We start from the raw sequence: 14,863 nt of genomic DNA, 5'->3' as shown, positions 1-14,863 counted from the left end.
CTGACATTTCGGCGACCACAAGCCAACCGTCACTCACCCATCGCACCATGCGCCCGCTGCCATCGTCAGGACCAACACTACAGCACGTAAGCGGCCCCTCCATCCCCTCCGTCCCCTCCGTCCCGCGCTGAACGACGCAGTTCCTCCTCCGCGCAGAGCTGCTAAAGGCTTACCGCTCCGCTGTGCGGGCGACCCGGCGTAAGTCTCCCTCGGTGACGCCGAGCTGACGCCCAGCACTGCCTGATTCCGCGACGCGGCGCGAGACGCTCGACTGGCTCCGCGGCGACATTGAGCGGCTGCGACACGAGACGAGTTTGGTGGGTGCAGGTTCGGCGAGGTGTGCTCACGCGCGCGCGCAGGACGCTCTCAAGTCCAACCTCAGCAGCTTTAACCGCAACCTCAAGGTCATGATCCCCAACGTCGCCCTCACGGGCGGCACGGAGACGGCCAAGCTCGTCGGCCGCGGCGGACGGCGCACCATCTAGACAGACAGACGCATAGAACTGGCATGGGCTTCACTGTTGTAGGTATGCATGGGCTATCAATGTTCAACGCCACGCTCCGCGCCTATTTCCCTTCTCGGCGCCGGTGGCGTTCCAGCTTGACGCTCATCTCGTGGTGCTCGCCACAGCCAGCGAGCTGCGTTGGCGGCTCCATCGCTGGTGCCTCGGTGGTAAAGTACGGTTTGCGGAGCGCTGCGTCGGCAAGCAGACGCTTGGCGGGGTCGAACGCAAGGAGGCCCTCCACAAGGTCCAACGCGTCCGGAGTGAGCCACTTGCCGAAAGCTGCGCGGAACCGCGATGCCTGCGCCTCACGCGGCCGCATGAGCTCATACCATGGTAGCTCGGAGATCGTGGGCCACTGCGTATCGTCGGGCGTGCCGAGGATCGAGTAGATCACATCAAGCTGGTTGATCTCGTCGGTGCCCTGGAACACAGGCTTCGTTGTGAAGATCTCGAGCATGATGCACCCTGCCGACCACGTGTCGACCTCTGGCCCATAGCACGTCTCGCCGAGGAGCAGCTCGGGCGAGCGGTACCACAGCGTGATGACGCGGTTCGTGTAGTCGTCCCGCTTGTGCTTGTGGTAGAAGCGGGCGAGGCCAAAGTCGGCAAGCTTGAGCTCGCCGGCGCCGTTGAGCAGAATGTTCGATCCCTTCATATCGCGGTGAAGGATGCCCCGTCGATGCAGGTATCCCAACCCTGAGAGCATCTGGTAGTTGAGCGACTTGATGTTGGCCGGCGAGAGCGACACCTCGGGGTGGGACAGGATACCCGTGAGATCGTGGTTCATGTACTCGAGCACCATGTACACCGAGCCTGCGGGGTGAGCACTGTTCGCACACACCAAACTTACCCTTCGAGACCATCATCTCGCGGAGACAAACCACATTCGGGTGGTTTAGTGCCTGCAGCAGCTTGATCTCGCGCATCGACGTGATTGGGAAGCCGTCCTTCTCCTGCTCCATTCTGATACGTTTGAGCGCGACCAGGGCGCCGTCGGCGTTGCTGCGTGCCTTGTACACCTTGCCGTAGGTGCCCTCGCCGACCTGTGCCAGACGCTCGTACGCCTCGCCGGGGACGACCTGAGTGTTTCTGCCAAGACCAAAGGCCAATGACGGTCCGGCGGCCCCAGCAGTCGATGGGGTTGACGGGTCCGTCGTGCGTGTCGCAACCTGCCCATCCGTCCCCGCCGATGGTAGCGAGCGAAGTGCTGCCGGCCCCGTCGGCGGCCCCTGTCCCTCAGTCCTCAGCGCCTGCGCATGCAGATGGCGCAGCTCCTCCTGGTCGTGCGACAGTTGCGTCCGTAAGGTCAACAGCTGTTGCACCTGGTCCAGCTCGTCGTTGCTTGGTGAGCGCCCAAAGTAGTGTACCAGAAAGTCCTTGAGAGCCGGAGAAGTGCCTTGTTCGTACCATTGAGAGAACGCCGCCTTGATGTAAGGCGCGATCGAATCCAAGTGGCGGTCGTACTGTCTCTCCTTGGTCTCCATAGCGCTCAGGTAGTCGCCAGAACGTAAAAGCTCGCCAGAAGCAGGCTTGATCGGGCTCCACTTGTCCGAGCGCCGATGCGGGGCCTTGCGCGACTCGTCGTCGATATCCATGTCAACCTCTGGCGTGTCCTCATGGGAACGCTGCGACGGAGCCGATGCTCCGTTCAAACGACCAGCCTCAGGAGTCGCATTCCTGGCGAATGCAGTCCGTGCCGAGATCGACTTCCAGCCCCCCTTGGTAGGGCTAGCGTTCCGTGCTCGGGGGAATGACGAGGGCGAAGGGCGGCCCCCGGAGTGACCGTTGGTGCCACTGGGCTCTGGACGGTTCACAGGCTCGGAGCGGCGGTCGGGGAAGCCAACGTCCCGCCTGTCGGTTGAAGCGGCGCCGACATCCGCTCGCCGCCAGCCGAACCCGCCACCACGGCGGTCGTCTGCAGTTCCAAGGCGGTCGGCTCGTGGTCCCGTTGGCGGCGAGAGAACACGCTGGGAAGGAGGAGTAGGCGAGGGCGACGGGCGTCGTCGGACCCCACGAGGCGAAGGAGATCTGCTCCGCGTAGATTGGGATGCCAGCTGTCGGCGTGGGGGAGGAGACTGGGAGCGGCGGGCAGCTGGCGCCGGTGACGGCGAGCGGCTCTGGCTAGGCGAGCGGCCTCGGCCCCACTGCCGCATCTTGGCTGGACCATCGTTCTCCTGCCCAAAGCGCCGGTTATCAAACGACCGCTTCGATTGGTCCCAGTCACGGTTGGCGCGGGGCTCCCGTGGAGGCTCGCGAACAGGCAGGTCGCGGTCACGGGCGGGCAGGTCGCGATCACGAACAGAGAGGTCTCGGTCGCGGGCCGGGAGGTCCCTGTCTCGTGCAGGGAGGTCGCGGTCTCGCACAGGAAGATCGCGGTCTCGCACAGGAAGATCGCGGTCTCGCACAGGAAGATCGCGGTCTCGCACAGGAAGATCGCGGTCTCGTACAGGAAGATCGCGGTCGCGCACAGGCAGGTCACGATCGCGCGCCGGCGCGCTGTTGTTCTGGCTGCGCGCTGGTGGGCGCCAACGCTCGCGGTCTGGCCACCGGTTCACAGGGCGGGAAGCGTACCCGCGATCCGGGGACGGCGAACGCGCCGGTGCGCGATCCCTGTCCGCGCCAGACCGAGCGCCGCGCGCAGGGGACGGCGAACGCGCTCTCTCGACACTCTGCTGGCGCTTCGGCGGGCTCGGGCTACGCGAGCTCGAACGGCCGCGCGGCGCCGGGCTTGACGACCTTCTCCGCCAAGACGGGGGCGAGTACTCCCTTGCGCGTTTGGCCTCTGGCGCACGCGGCGAGCTTGGTGCGCGCCGTTTGGGCTCGGGCGTGGGCGATCTCCAACGCGGCGAGGGGCGGCTACTGTCAGCGGCGTCGACATCAGCACTTACGAAGGACGTCGTCCACGCTCATTGTCAGACTCGGACTCGGACCGGTTGCCGTAGTCTGGGCTAGGGCGAGAGGCAGCCTTGGGAGGGGTGGGCGACCGTCTACGCGCGCGCTCGTCGGGGCTGGACGCACGTCGCCAGTCCCGCCTGTCTCTGTCGTCGGCGTCCGGCTTGCCCCATCGCCGCTCGCCACCCGTGTCGTCGTCTCTCCGACGGTACGATGATCTGTCGGGGCTCGATGCGCGCTTGGTTACGGCGGCACGGCGCTGACGGTAGTCGTCCCAGCTGCCGCGCGTGTCCTTGTCCTGCTGCTTGGCACGACTTGCCCAGCCGTCATCTCTCCGGCGGTCAGTGTCCCGGCTGCGGTCGCGGTCGCGGTCGCGCTCTCTGCTCGAGCTACGGTGGCCGTTGCGGTCTCTGTCGTCGCTGTTACCCCAGCGGTTGGAGGAAGAGCTGGTGTCTGGCGGCTCGTAGTAGCTCTCGACGCGAGTCGTGCTCGGCCCCGGGCTCTGGACCCGCGGCGAGTCTCTCGTCGCCCAGGCGTTGGTCGGGCGCGAGGACGACGACGATGACGCTGAAGTAGCCCCGGTCGAGCGGTATGCTCCTGACCCCGACGAGGATGCGCCAGGCCGCCATGTCGACTCGCGCTTGACGCCTGGGTGTGTGCCGCCACTGCCGCCGGAGTTGTTGCGCGAGTCACTACGGTACGACGACATCTCGGCGTTGACGCTCGTGCGAGTGGAGCGCTGGCGTGCGAGGAGCTGCCGATTGGCGGTAGTGCTGAGCTAGGGGGTGGTGTCCCGCAGAGTGACTTGTGTTGCGGGCAGTGTGTTGTTGTTGTTTTGGGATTATCGACGAGATGAGATGGCGATGGACGGCGGTTGGGTCGGGCGAGGAGGAGGTTAGCAGTGGGCGGGTCCAGGTCAGTCAGTCAGCGGGGTGGGTCAGTTGTGCCAAAACGTTCCAATTGTAAAGTGACATTTGAATTCCAAGTTCAAGTTTTGTAATCACATAACTCTCGGCCGATTACAAAACTGTAATGCATTTCTTATCAAAAGCTTCCGCCCTCCACCTCCACCTCGCTGGAATTTCAATCACGACAGTGCGATGGCGGCGGAGCCGTGACGGTGAGCGAGCGACAGACGCCAACAACGTGCGGGGGTTAGCACTCTGACTCTACACTAGACATATACCCAGCATCAGCAAAATGGCAGCGACAAGCACTACCCCCGGCGGCAAGACCCTCCCGCCCATGATGACCTCGCTCCGCGTCGACGGCTCGGGCCAGGTCGAGATTGTCGACCAGCTCCTCCTCCCGTGAGTCGGTGCCAGGCGCCAGCCGATGGGCCAAAGTGCAAGAGTTGCCCCTCTAACAATCACAGCCACACGGTCAAGTGGATCCCCGTCTCGACTCCCGAGGAGGCCTTTGACGCCATCAAGACGATGAGGGTGGGTTAATGGTTAGTCATCTTGACCCACGTGCTAATCTCTCCAGATCCGCGGCGCGCCAGCGATCGCGTCCCTCGCTGCGCTGTCTGTTCGTTCGTACCTCTCGTCGGGGGCCGCGTCCAAGTTCTCCACCCCCGCCGACGTGTCGGCCGACCTCGGCTCGATCCTCGACTACCTCGAGTCGTCGCGCCCCACTGCCGTCAACCTCGCCGAGGCGATGAACCGCCTGCGCCGCATTCTGAAGTCTGCGCCGGCCGCCGGCGGCGCTGCCGAGGTGTCTGCGCTCGTCGAGAAGATCAAGACGGCGGCGTTCGCGGTCCACGAGGAGGACCAGGAGCGTAACCGCACCATGGGCCGCCTCGGTGCCGAGTGGCTCTGGCAGCAGCGCGGCGGCAAGGATGGCAAGAAGGGCCTCAAGGTCATCACCGTGTGCAACACTGGCTCGCTCGCGACTTCGGGCTACGGCACGGCCATTGGCGTGATCACTGCGCTCTTCGAGGCCGACCACCTCGACACGGCGTACTACGCCCAGACGACGCCGTACCACCAGGGCTCGCGCCTCACGTCGCTCGAGCTCACGACGCTCAAGATCCCCGCGTGCATGATCTGCGACACGATGCTCGGCTCGCTGATGCAGCACAACGACATTGACGGCGTGATCATCGGCGCTGACCGCATCGTTGCCAACGGCGACACGGCGAACAAGATCGGCTCGTACCAGGCCGCCGTGCTCGCCCAGCGCCACAACGTCCCCTTTGTCGTCGTCGCGCCCGTCACCACCGTTGACCTGTCGCTCGAGACTGGCGCCCAGATCCACATTGAGCAGCGCCCCGCCGTCGAGGCCACGCTTGTCCGCGGTAAGAACCTCGAGACGGGCGACTTGTCGGTTGTCCGCATCTCGCCTGAGGGTGTCGGATCGGGCCCCGAGCCCTGGAACCAGGTCTACAACCCCTCGTTCGACGTTACCCCCGCCGAGCTCATCAGCGCCGTCGTTACCGAGAAGGGCGTTGCGGTCCGCGCGCCTGGCGCCAAAAGCATCGACGTTGCCTCGGTTTGCTAGTTAGAGCATCTTTATGAATAATGTGCCACGATGACAGAGCAGGTCAGGGAAGACGTCATGGACACGGAGCCAAACAAATGTTGAAAGTGCACACTCATCTCACCTCGCACCTCTTTCACCATGCCATCGCCATTGCTCTACGCATGCGGCTCGAACGGCTCAGGCCAGCTAGCACTAGGACACGAGGAGGACGTGTCGTCTCTCACTCGGTGCGCATTTGACCCGTCCTGCCCCGCGTCCACCGACATTGTCGACCTGGTCTCGGCAGCCTCCCACGCCCTGCTTCTAGTTTCCAGCCCGTCGTCCGGGACGCACCTCCTCGGCGCAGGGAAGAACACACACGGGCAGCTCGGACGACCGTGCGCACTCTCCTGCCCGCCGGCAGCGACGACCTTCCGCCCGCTCGCGCTCGGGCGCGAAGCGGGCCTTGGCGACGGCTTCGTACCAGTAAAGGTCGCCGCGACGTGGACCACCAGCTTTGTGGTGTACGAGCGCGGTATAACCGGCAGTGCTGGGCGGGAGCAAGTATTTGTCGCGTCCGGATCGAACGACTTCGGCGAGCTCGGGGTCGCTGGGTCGTCGGCAGGTCCAGTGGTCCTCAAGGATGTGCTGCGGCCCGGCGAGCGCGTAGAGCACCTCAAGGGCGGACAGCGGCACGTCATCGCCGTCCTGAGTTCCGGTACTGGCCCGACACGCACGCAGCGCGTCGTCGGATGGGGCGCTTGCCGGCGCGGAGAACTCGACGCGGTGCCAGCGCCAGTAGCGACTCCAGCTTCGCGCGGCGTGAAGGGCAAAGGGAAGGCGCCTGCCCGAGCCCCCACCTCGCTGCCCGTGACCATTGCGCTTCGAATCCCACCTGGAGCGCACATCATCGACCTCGCACTCGGCGCGGCGCACTCGCTCGCACTCCTCTCCAACGGGCGCGTGCTGGCCTGGGGAAGCGACCTTAAGGGCCAAGTCGCCTCCCTCGACTCGGTACAAGACGTCACTGGCATCGCGGCAACGTGGAACGGGACCTACGTTATCTCGGCCGGCGCGCTGTGGTCGCAGGGCTCGAATACGCACGGCCAGCTGCTGCGGCGCGACTCTGACCCGCGCGGACAGGTCGCCGTGCAACAAGCGCCAACATGCCTCACGGCAGGGTCGGAGCACGTCCTCGTCACGGCGGCCGACAGCACGCTCTGGTCGGGCGGGTGGAACGAGCACGGTAACCTCGGCGTAGGGGACACTGCGGACCGCCCCGATCTCGCCCAAGTCCCGGTTCCCGGCGCCATCCGGCGCGTGTGGGGCGGCCTGGCTGCGACGTGGGTCTGGAGCGAGGAATGAGACTGCGCCACAGGGGAGGATCTGTGCGCGTGGGAACGGCGACAAGAAGCGCACGGAACCGCCGCGCACAGCGAGGAAGCGAGGAAGGCGCTGTCGGCGCGACGTTGAGGGTGCCGAACACGCTGGTGGCGGCGTGTGTAATTGCGTGTCGCATGTCGTCGTCGTTGCGTGACGGGGGGGGGACATGTGTGAGCCGACAAAAGGACGCTCGTCGCCGCGTGTCTGGCCCCGCTTGTCGGTGTGTATTGTCTGTGCGCGTCGTCGTGGACGTGGCCGGTCATTGTTATTGTCGGCGGCGCCATCGGGGGCTGCCTGCCTGCCGCCTGTTCTGCGCGTGTTGGCGTTACTGTAATGCCATTACTCGTCGCACCTTGTCGTCGACATCTGCACACGCGCTGCACAGACCTCTCTCCTTGCCCCCCCTCGTCGCCTACCCCACACAAACGCTCTTCGTGTCAAGTTGGACTAGCAAGGAAGAAAGCACCCAGCCAGGCGGCGGCGGCGGCGGCGCGGCAAGATTGACGACCTTCTAACACACTCTTCCTCTCATCCACTCATTCATCCAACTCACCTTCTCTCTCGTCCCATTCTTGATCGACCTCGACACACTACATCTATCTTGTCTCGCATACACTACCCATTCGCACTCGATACCCACTCATGACCAGAGATCAAACTGCACGACCCCCAGATCCCTTATCAATGGCACCACCGCAGGACAGTGCTCGAAGGCGGCAGCACCGGCCTCAGCCCCAAGCCCCATGGGTCACGTCGGACGCTTCGGCGTCCTCGGCCCCAACAGCCTACGAGTGGACGCAGGAAGACCTCGACAACTACAGATACGCCCACAACCGCGTCAAGACATGGCGACAAGAGGCGTTCACCGGCCGATCAGTGGGCAGGAGTGTTGGTGCAGGCAGTGCGGTATGGAGCGCGACCGACTCGGACGTGTCGGCGAGCGCGCCGCAGCCCCAGTACCGTCACCCACTCTCCTCGCACCTATCGAGCCCGCCACGGGTTGGTGCTGAGCTCGATGCCGTCTTGGCGACACAGAGGCGCGCAAGAGACGCGTCCGCCAAGATCCAGCGCGGCCTGTCCAAGCGTACGCCGTTGGATGCAGGTCCTTCGCCGCACCGCTCGTCCGCGCCGAGCCCAGCACAGCTGTCGCGTTCGCAGAGTAGCCGCCGCCCAGCGCCCGTCGCCGTGCTCGCCCAGGCGCCATCAAGCCCCTTGCCGCAGAATGTCCCCCTGCCACGCAGCGACCACCTGCCGTTGTCCTCCGCACCGACAGCCCAGTGGTCACAGCGCGAGGCGTACCTCAACGACGCGCTGTCCCCGCCGCTCGAGTTCCTGTCCGACACGCTACCTGAAGATCCGATGCATGCGACGACGGATCGCCCTTCCGGCCTAGCCCGTGTGGGCAGCTTTCTCTCTCGCACACGGAGCACCATTTCCCGCCGCAGCTCGCAAGAGTCGCTGGCCAAGGCGCCACCTCCTTCGGCATTCCCCAAGGCCCCGGCCGTGTCACAGCCTCCCGACGTGCTGGTGATGACGCGCTCCAACAGCGTGAACCCGGCGCGCGGATCATCGCGGTCGGCCAAGCTCGTCAGGAGCCAATCCTCGTCGGCTGCAACCAAGAACAACAACAGCCGGGAGTACGCACAGCACCCGCGCCCGACCACCGCCGACCGCGGTGGCGGCAGTAAAAGCGCCGCATCAAAGGTGTCTGCCACCGCAGCCCCTGTCCTTCCCGAGCTGTCGTTTGACCCGATCCTGCCCACAACGACTCAGAGTGCCAGCTTGGTGCGTACCGCAACTGCTCCTGCTACTGATGCTCATAGTCCGCAGATACCGCAGGTGCCCGCCGCCGCTCCCGCACGAGAACTGCCCCAGCGCAGCCGTCTGCGACGGTTTCGCAAGTGAGCGCCGCCACGCAGCGCGATAATGTCGGTGCAAGGCCGCGTGGACCTCGCACCGACGACACGTTGCTCCTGGCAACGCAGCATGCGATTCCTCGCACCGCGGCGAACGCTTCGTCGTGGACGTCACCTGTTTCCACTCACCCTGCAACACGCCCCAACTCTGTTGGCGCACACCGTGTACCGCTTCCACCCTCGACAATTGTATCTACGCCGCACTCACAAACTCGCCCCACCGATACCGTTTCACTCTCTCCCCCGCCAGCGTCACCTGTGATATACGAGCATCCTCTTCCGACTCCTCAACCTCATCACACGCCTTCAAAAACGGTGCCGACTACTTTGCCGGTTCACTACCCAAGGACTCTGTCTCCTCTCCCACCGTCTACAACTGAAACGCTGACAAGACAAGACCCGTTTCAAGCCAACCTCCCGCCACTGCCCCCTTCCACTATTGCCAGCGTTACCCGGTCGACTCACACCTCGCCTAGTCCACGCTCTCCACGCCCAAGCACAGTTCAACTACCGGCCCCTATTCCCATCGCTGCAATGGCTGACGACAGTGAGCACGGTACCCGCCGCAACATTGTCGAATTTGGGTACCCCGACAGCCGGCCCCAACCAGACCTCTCTTACTCGCCCTCCGAAGACTCGGACGACGAGACCTTTCCGGACTTGTCAATCAGCCCAGGCTCTCGGCACAGCCTAGTTCCCACCCCAACACGGCACGGGTCCGGAGAGAGAGCGTCAACACCGCGCCGCCTCGAAGGGGACACTCGTCCCCTCGCCTCTGTCCGAGACTTTAACGACGCTCCCACCAGTCATCGTCCGAGCCTCAGGTACTCGAACTCTGACGGGGCGGACACTACCAGAGCAATGTCCAGACCGCATCTGTCGGAGGGAGTGGCTCCGCGTGCGTCGACAGCCATTGAGCGTCCGCTTTCGACAAGACGGCAGCCCTCAACGAGAATGGGCAGTGCCTCCCTACGCATTGAGGAAGTCGGTGTCGGTCGAGAGGCTGAGGACAACGTGCACATCCGCCAGGCAAGTGTGCCAATAACCAACTTGGAGCACGGCGCCGACCACATCACGTTCGAACTGCCCTCGGAGACCCGCGGTCGCCATCTTCAGGTGAAGCTGTCATGGGTTCCCCCCGAGACCGATGACAAGCAGGGGCGTCTTTTACACCCAGCAGATGCTTCAGGTGACAATCTGAATGACGTGATGGCACAGTCACCTCGGCAGCCTTTGAGATCCGTCCTGGATGGAATGAGATCGCCAAACGTCTCTGACCGCCCCTCGGACAGGCGCACTCGAGTTGAAAGCCTGAATTCCAGCCTCTCGAGTGACCTGCGCAGTGTACCCCACCGCGAGCGCAAGCCTCAGAACTGGTACATGGATGTGCCCCCACCCCTCCCACCTCTTGCCCCGATGCCGGTCGCGGCTTCGATCCTCACGATGCCATCGGCAGTTCCCCTCCAGCCGGTCGTCCCGCTTATCCCTGTTCACTACACCCACTGGGGATTTCCGCCCACGCCACCGACGTCACCTTTCGTGCCAGTGGACATAGCACAGGCGTACGCTTATGCGCCTGTGCCGGGTCAGCAGTACCTCGTGCCGTCGATGGTTGACGGGACTGGGCTCAGCCGCCGACCGAGCTTGTCTCGCGTCAATGAGGCACAACGTGCCGAGTATGAGAGGGAGAAGGCAGAGCGTCGCCGGCAGCGTTCCGAGCGCCGTGACAAACGAGAGCGGCGCGAGGGGATGCAGAGCCCGTTGCGCCCTTCCGAGGCCGGTACTGTCAAGGCGAAGAGTGCCGGACAGGCCGGGGGCAAGACCGAAGGGAAGAGAGTCAGCAGTGGTAGGAGGTAGACGGGGGCTTGGACCGGTGCGCCGGTGGGTGGGTGGGCTATCGATACAGCGGGAGTGGACGCGCGACGGCGTTCACCTGTGCCCACCTAACTGCTAGCCGCATGATAATAGAGATCCGGCCCGACAACAACCCAGACATGACGACTGTGACGAACCTAACGACCCAAAAGTGGCCAGTGCCGCATACAGTAGAGGTACCTAGATGCATCAACCTTGGCACGCTGCCGGTCTTGGCACCATCGTCAGCGCTATAACCGTCATCGCCGCCCGCTCGGCCCGCAAGCATGCGCAAGCACATGGGCGGCATTGGCTTGACGCGGTTCGACGTAGGCCGGCCGGTCAGTGCGGCATCGGCACTCGGCGCGGTGGGCGCTACTAATCTAGGCACGAGGCGGCTGTAGGCGGTTACCGTCGATAACCGCCACCGCCGGCCGGTGGCAGTTGCCGTTGCCGTTGTCCCTGCGCTGCGGCATTCGGTCGTGGCGCCGGTGGCTGCGGCTGCGGCGGCAGCGGCGACGTCGCATGTCGACAGACCAGACCACGGGGCCCACGTGCCCACCGGCGGGGCTCTGCGCAGTGTCGGGGGTATGCGGGTGTCCGGGGCATGGCGCAGGGCCGGTGGAAGGTGGTGGCGCCAGCGGGGACTTGGCGGAGGTGTTCCGTGCCGACTGGTGGTGCGAGGTGGGGCAATGGTGTGCTTATTCGCCGCGGCGACGGGGGCATTCGTTCGGGGAGGCAGTGGCTAGCTCTGTGGTGAGTGGAAAGTGGCAAGTGGTGAGGAGTGAGAGTGAGGAGTAGCGGTGCCCGGCAGTTGCCCTCGCAGACTAGGGAGCCAAGTGCAGTGGGTGCCGCACTCGCCAACATTCAACCCGCGACAATCCCCACCGCAGATCAGTCATGTGCTGCTGCTAGTATGAATTGGCGGAGCAATTATGCTTAAGGAGCAGAGGGGGTAGAAGGAGGTGGGGGTTACCGAGCGTAGCGGGCCCGATCCCTGTCGTAGATCCACTTGCCAGATCCCAGTTCTTGGGCCGGTCGGTATTAACGCCTCTCAAGTAATCCATTCCCCGGTACTGACTGGGCATCGAGGCGCTGGGCGGGCGCTGTGATGATGATATTATTGAGGGCTCGTGATGCCTTGTTTCGTGGGAGGATGTTGGTTGTGGCGTGTGGCACAGTCATGTGGCACTTGCCCATCGTTATTAGGTTGGCTCGCTTTGTCTCTCCCCCTCCCCTCTCGCGCTCGCACTGGTGATCTGAAACGCTACAATGCATTAAACCCTCGTACAAATCCGCAACCTAGTAAACGTAGACAAACTCGTCGTTCTTGTAATCCGTAAGATCGAGAAGCGCGTTCTGACCAAGACGGGGGCCCTCGCCGGCCTGGTCCTCCTGGCCGAACGCCTCGTACTTGGAGCTCATGGACGTGTCCTTGATGAACTTGGGCTTGCCGAAAGCGACACGCTGCTTCTGGCGGACCTTGTTGAGGGTGAAGATGGAGAAGACCTGGAAGCCGATCACACCGAGGAGCGCGCAGAAGATGCCGAGGACGGCCTTGACACCGGGGACGTAGGCGGGCTTGTCCTTGTCGGTGAAGAGGAGGGGGCCGATAATGTTGCCTGCCGACGCGCCGGCGTTGTAGATGGAGATGATGACCGTCTTCTTGGTCTGGCCACCAGTGTTGGCGACCATCCACGACACGATGAGCGGGTTACCGCCAAAGAGGAACGCAAGAAGGTAGTAGCCGGCAAGACGGGGACCCTGCTGGAGGCCGTGGGTGCCTTCGTAGAAGAGCAGCGCGAGGCCGACAATGACGGGGATGACGAAAATCGCGAGGATGGCCGACTTGATACGGAACACCTGGGCAGCGTACGACGCAGCGAGAATGCACAGGAACTGGAGGAAGCCGAAGGGCATGTTGAGCAGCGTAGTGATGTAGTTGTCGAAGCCGAAGCCCTTGATGAGGGTGGGGCCGAAGGCGTTGGTGACGGACGCGCCGATGTTGAGGAGGAGCGACATGAAGAGCCAGAGGTAGGTCTTGACGTCGTAGAAGGCCTCGCCGACGTGCGACCACTTGAACTCGTTCGAGCCGGTACCGGTCTGGTTGGCACGAAGACGCTCAATGGCCATGGCCTTCTCCTGCTCGGTGAGGAAGCGGGCGGACGGGATGTCCGAGTCGACCATGAACCAGATGACGGGGGCGGTGAAGACGGTGATGACGCCGACGATGATGAAGAGGAGCTGCCACTCGTGAATCTTGTCCGACTTGACGTGGCCGAGCGCCCAGGAGAGGAGAGCCGCAAAGATGGTCGCGAGACCGTTGGTCGAGTACCAGGCCGCCACACGCAGGGGCTGCTCGGAGCGACGGTACCACTGGGCCGTGAGGACCGAGAAGAGAGGGAGACATCCGGCCTCGAAGAGACCAAGCAGGAAACGGGTCGCCATCAGACCGCCAAAGTTGTGGCTGGCCGCCATGCACGCCTGGGCGGTTCCCCAGCCGAAGCAGAGCACCGTCATGAGGGTACGCGCCGGCACGCGGACGATGATGTACGACGAGAAGGGCTGCCATGCGAGCTGGGCAATGGCGTTCATGGTCGAGATGGTCGAGTACTGCGAGCCGTGCAGGTTGGTGTCCTTGCTCAGGCCCCAAACGTTGCCGAGGCCAAGGACCGACTTGTCGATAATCTGCAAAAAGTACACCCAGCACAGCATCGACAGGATGACCTTGTCCGTCTTGCGGCGGATACGGCGGTTGTCCTCTTCTGTGAGGTCGATGCGCTCGTCGCCAATGTACGCGAGCGCGCGGTCGCCGTGCTTGATGTCGCCGGCCGTGTGGGTGTGGTCCTTGACCATGTCGCCGTGCTCGAGGTCGGCATTCTCGGCGTGCTGCGGCCTGTCCTTCTCGTATGGTGTGGACATTGCGGTAGCGGTGGTGGTGGGGTAGGTAAAAGAAAGGTTGTTTGTTGGCGTCGGGAGTTTGTGTTGCCTGCCTGTCTTCCTTTAACTTGATCGCGTGTCGCCGTCGTCGCCCTTGAAAAGTGTTCAAAGCTAGCTCGTCGCCGCGGGGATCCGTGGAGGGTTGTGGGGCAACCGGGGATGCGGGGCTCGAGGTTAAGTATGTCTCTGTCGCGCTCGACACCTCCGGACCCCGCTCCGAAAGAGATGGGGAGCGCGGTTGTCGACGCCAAACAGCTGCTCCGCAAGTCAGTTGACTTGCGCGGGACCCGGTCCGATCAGTGATCATGGTCAGGTGCGAATGGAGGTGCGCAATCAGTGAGCCAGGCCTGCCTCAAGTGCCCGCCGCCTTACAGCATGCCACTTCTGGCCCGCGCGCCAAGGGCCAACTGGCAGCCGGCCCTGAGAAAGCGAACATGTGGCTCTACTTTTGGCGGGCCAAGCAAGCCTTCAGTAAGCCACAGGGCCTGGGCGACGTCGTCGACCACCACACCCGCTGGAACCCTCCGGCCGTCACTCCGGCGGCTATTGACGGCCACGGGCCACGGGCAGAGGCGGGCGCGGCCACTTGATGTCGGAGCGTCGGTCGGCGGTACACGTGATGGAGTGTGATTGCTTGCCTGCCGTTCGTGCCGCGGGTTCCGATCTCTCGCCCCTCGCTCGCGGCGGCGTTCGCTACTGAACCGTGCAAGAGTGCATGAGCTTGTTGGCCGCTGCGCCGCTGCCTGGGAACAATCGAAATCCGGTCCAGTCCAGAACCGTGTCGACCACCCAGCCCGACCCGACACTCGTTAGCCGCCGACTACCTGGCGCTAGACCGAGGTTCCAGCTGCACGGTTCAACGGCTGTGCTTCCAGCGCGATCCAGCGCACGGCCGGATGGTTCCACCCG

The 14,863-nt window shown here is 63.9% G+C and overlaps 7 protein-coding genes across 7 annotated transcripts; 5 read left to right on the top strand and 2 right to left on the bottom strand.

Moving 5' to 3' along the window:
- The first annotated feature begins 30 nt into the window (after nucleotides 1-30).
- On the top strand, nucleotides 31-2,960 carry lyrm2 (LYR motif-containing protein 2). Its single transcript, XM_062769312.1, has 5 exons — nucleotides 31-86; nucleotides 141-198; nucleotides 235-317; nucleotides 360-1,326; nucleotides 1,365-2,960. The coding sequence occupies exons 1-4, from the start codon at nucleotides 48-50 to the stop codon at nucleotides 483-485; spliced, it is 306 nt and encodes a 101-aa protein (XP_062625296.1). The 5' UTR covers nucleotides 31-47; the 3' UTR covers nucleotides 486-1,326; nucleotides 1,365-2,960.
- On the bottom strand, nucleotides 568-4,250 carry lsk1 (CTD kinase subunit alpha; the record flags this gene model as incomplete). Its single annotated transcript, XM_062769311.1, has 3 exons — nucleotides 3,395-4,250; nucleotides 1,357-3,362; nucleotides 568-1,319 (listed from the first exon to the last, which is right to left on the bottom strand). Exons 1-3 carry the CDS (start codon nucleotides 4,105-4,107, stop codon nucleotides 568-570), a joined length of 3,471 nt encoding a protein of 1,156 aa, XP_062625295.1. The 5' UTR covers nucleotides 4,108-4,250.
- A 309-nt stretch (nucleotides 4,251-4,559) lies between these two features.
- Nucleotides 4,560-5,938, top strand: MRI1 (Methylthioribose-1-phosphate isomerase). Its single transcript, XM_062769310.1, has 3 exons — nucleotides 4,560-4,708; nucleotides 4,774-4,840; nucleotides 4,887-5,938. The coding sequence occupies exons 1-3, from the start codon at nucleotides 4,599-4,601 to the stop codon at nucleotides 5,898-5,900; spliced, it is 1,191 nt and encodes a 396-aa protein (XP_062625294.1). The 5' UTR covers nucleotides 4,560-4,598; the 3' UTR covers nucleotides 5,901-5,938.
- Nucleotides 5,939-6,020: 82 nt separating this feature from the next.
- On the top strand, nucleotides 6,021-7,226 carry SERGEF (Secretion-regulating guanine nucleotide exchange factor; the record flags this gene model as incomplete). Its single annotated transcript, XM_062769309.1, has 1 exon — nucleotides 6,021-7,226. One exon carries the CDS (start codon nucleotides 6,021-6,023, stop codon nucleotides 7,224-7,226), a length of 1,206 nt encoding a protein of 401 aa, XP_062625293.1.
- Nucleotides 7,227-7,928: 702 nt separating this feature from the next.
- On the top strand, nucleotides 7,929-9,149 carry LOC62_02G002788 (uncharacterized protein; the record flags this gene model as incomplete). The annotated part of the gene is made up of 3 exons (XM_062769308.1): nucleotides 7,929-8,120; nucleotides 8,196-9,029; nucleotides 9,120-9,149. 3 exons carry the CDS (start codon nucleotides 7,929-7,931, stop codon nucleotides 9,147-9,149), a joined length of 1,056 nt encoding a protein of 351 aa, XP_062625292.1.
- Nucleotides 9,150-10,114: 965 nt separating this feature from the next.
- On the top strand, nucleotides 10,115-11,017 carry LOC62_02G002787 (uncharacterized protein; the record flags this gene model as incomplete). Its single annotated transcript, XM_062769307.1, has 1 exon — nucleotides 10,115-11,017. The coding sequence occupies one exon, from the start codon at nucleotides 10,115-10,117 to the stop codon at nucleotides 11,015-11,017; it is 903 nt and encodes a 300-aa protein (XP_062625291.1).
- A 1,299-nt stretch (nucleotides 11,018-12,316) lies between these two features.
- SPCC417.10_2 (putative transporter) lies at nucleotides 12,317-13,936 on the bottom strand (the record flags this gene model as incomplete). Its single annotated transcript, XM_062769306.1, has 1 exon — nucleotides 12,317-13,936. The coding sequence occupies one exon, from the start codon at nucleotides 13,934-13,936 to the stop codon at nucleotides 12,317-12,319; it is 1,620 nt and encodes a 539-aa protein (XP_062625290.1).
- Nucleotides 13,937-14,863: the final 927 nt, after the last annotated feature.

This window comes from Vanrija pseudolonga, chromosome 2 (genome assembly GCF_020906515.1).
Source record: "Vanrija pseudolonga chromosome 2, complete sequence".
Classification (NCBI taxonomy): domain Eukaryota; kingdom Fungi; phylum Basidiomycota; class Tremellomycetes; order Trichosporonales; family Trichosporonaceae; genus Vanrija; species Vanrija pseudolonga.
The sequence above is the reverse complement of the archived record's forward strand: the minus strand, read 5'-3'. Positions and strand labels throughout refer to the sequence as shown.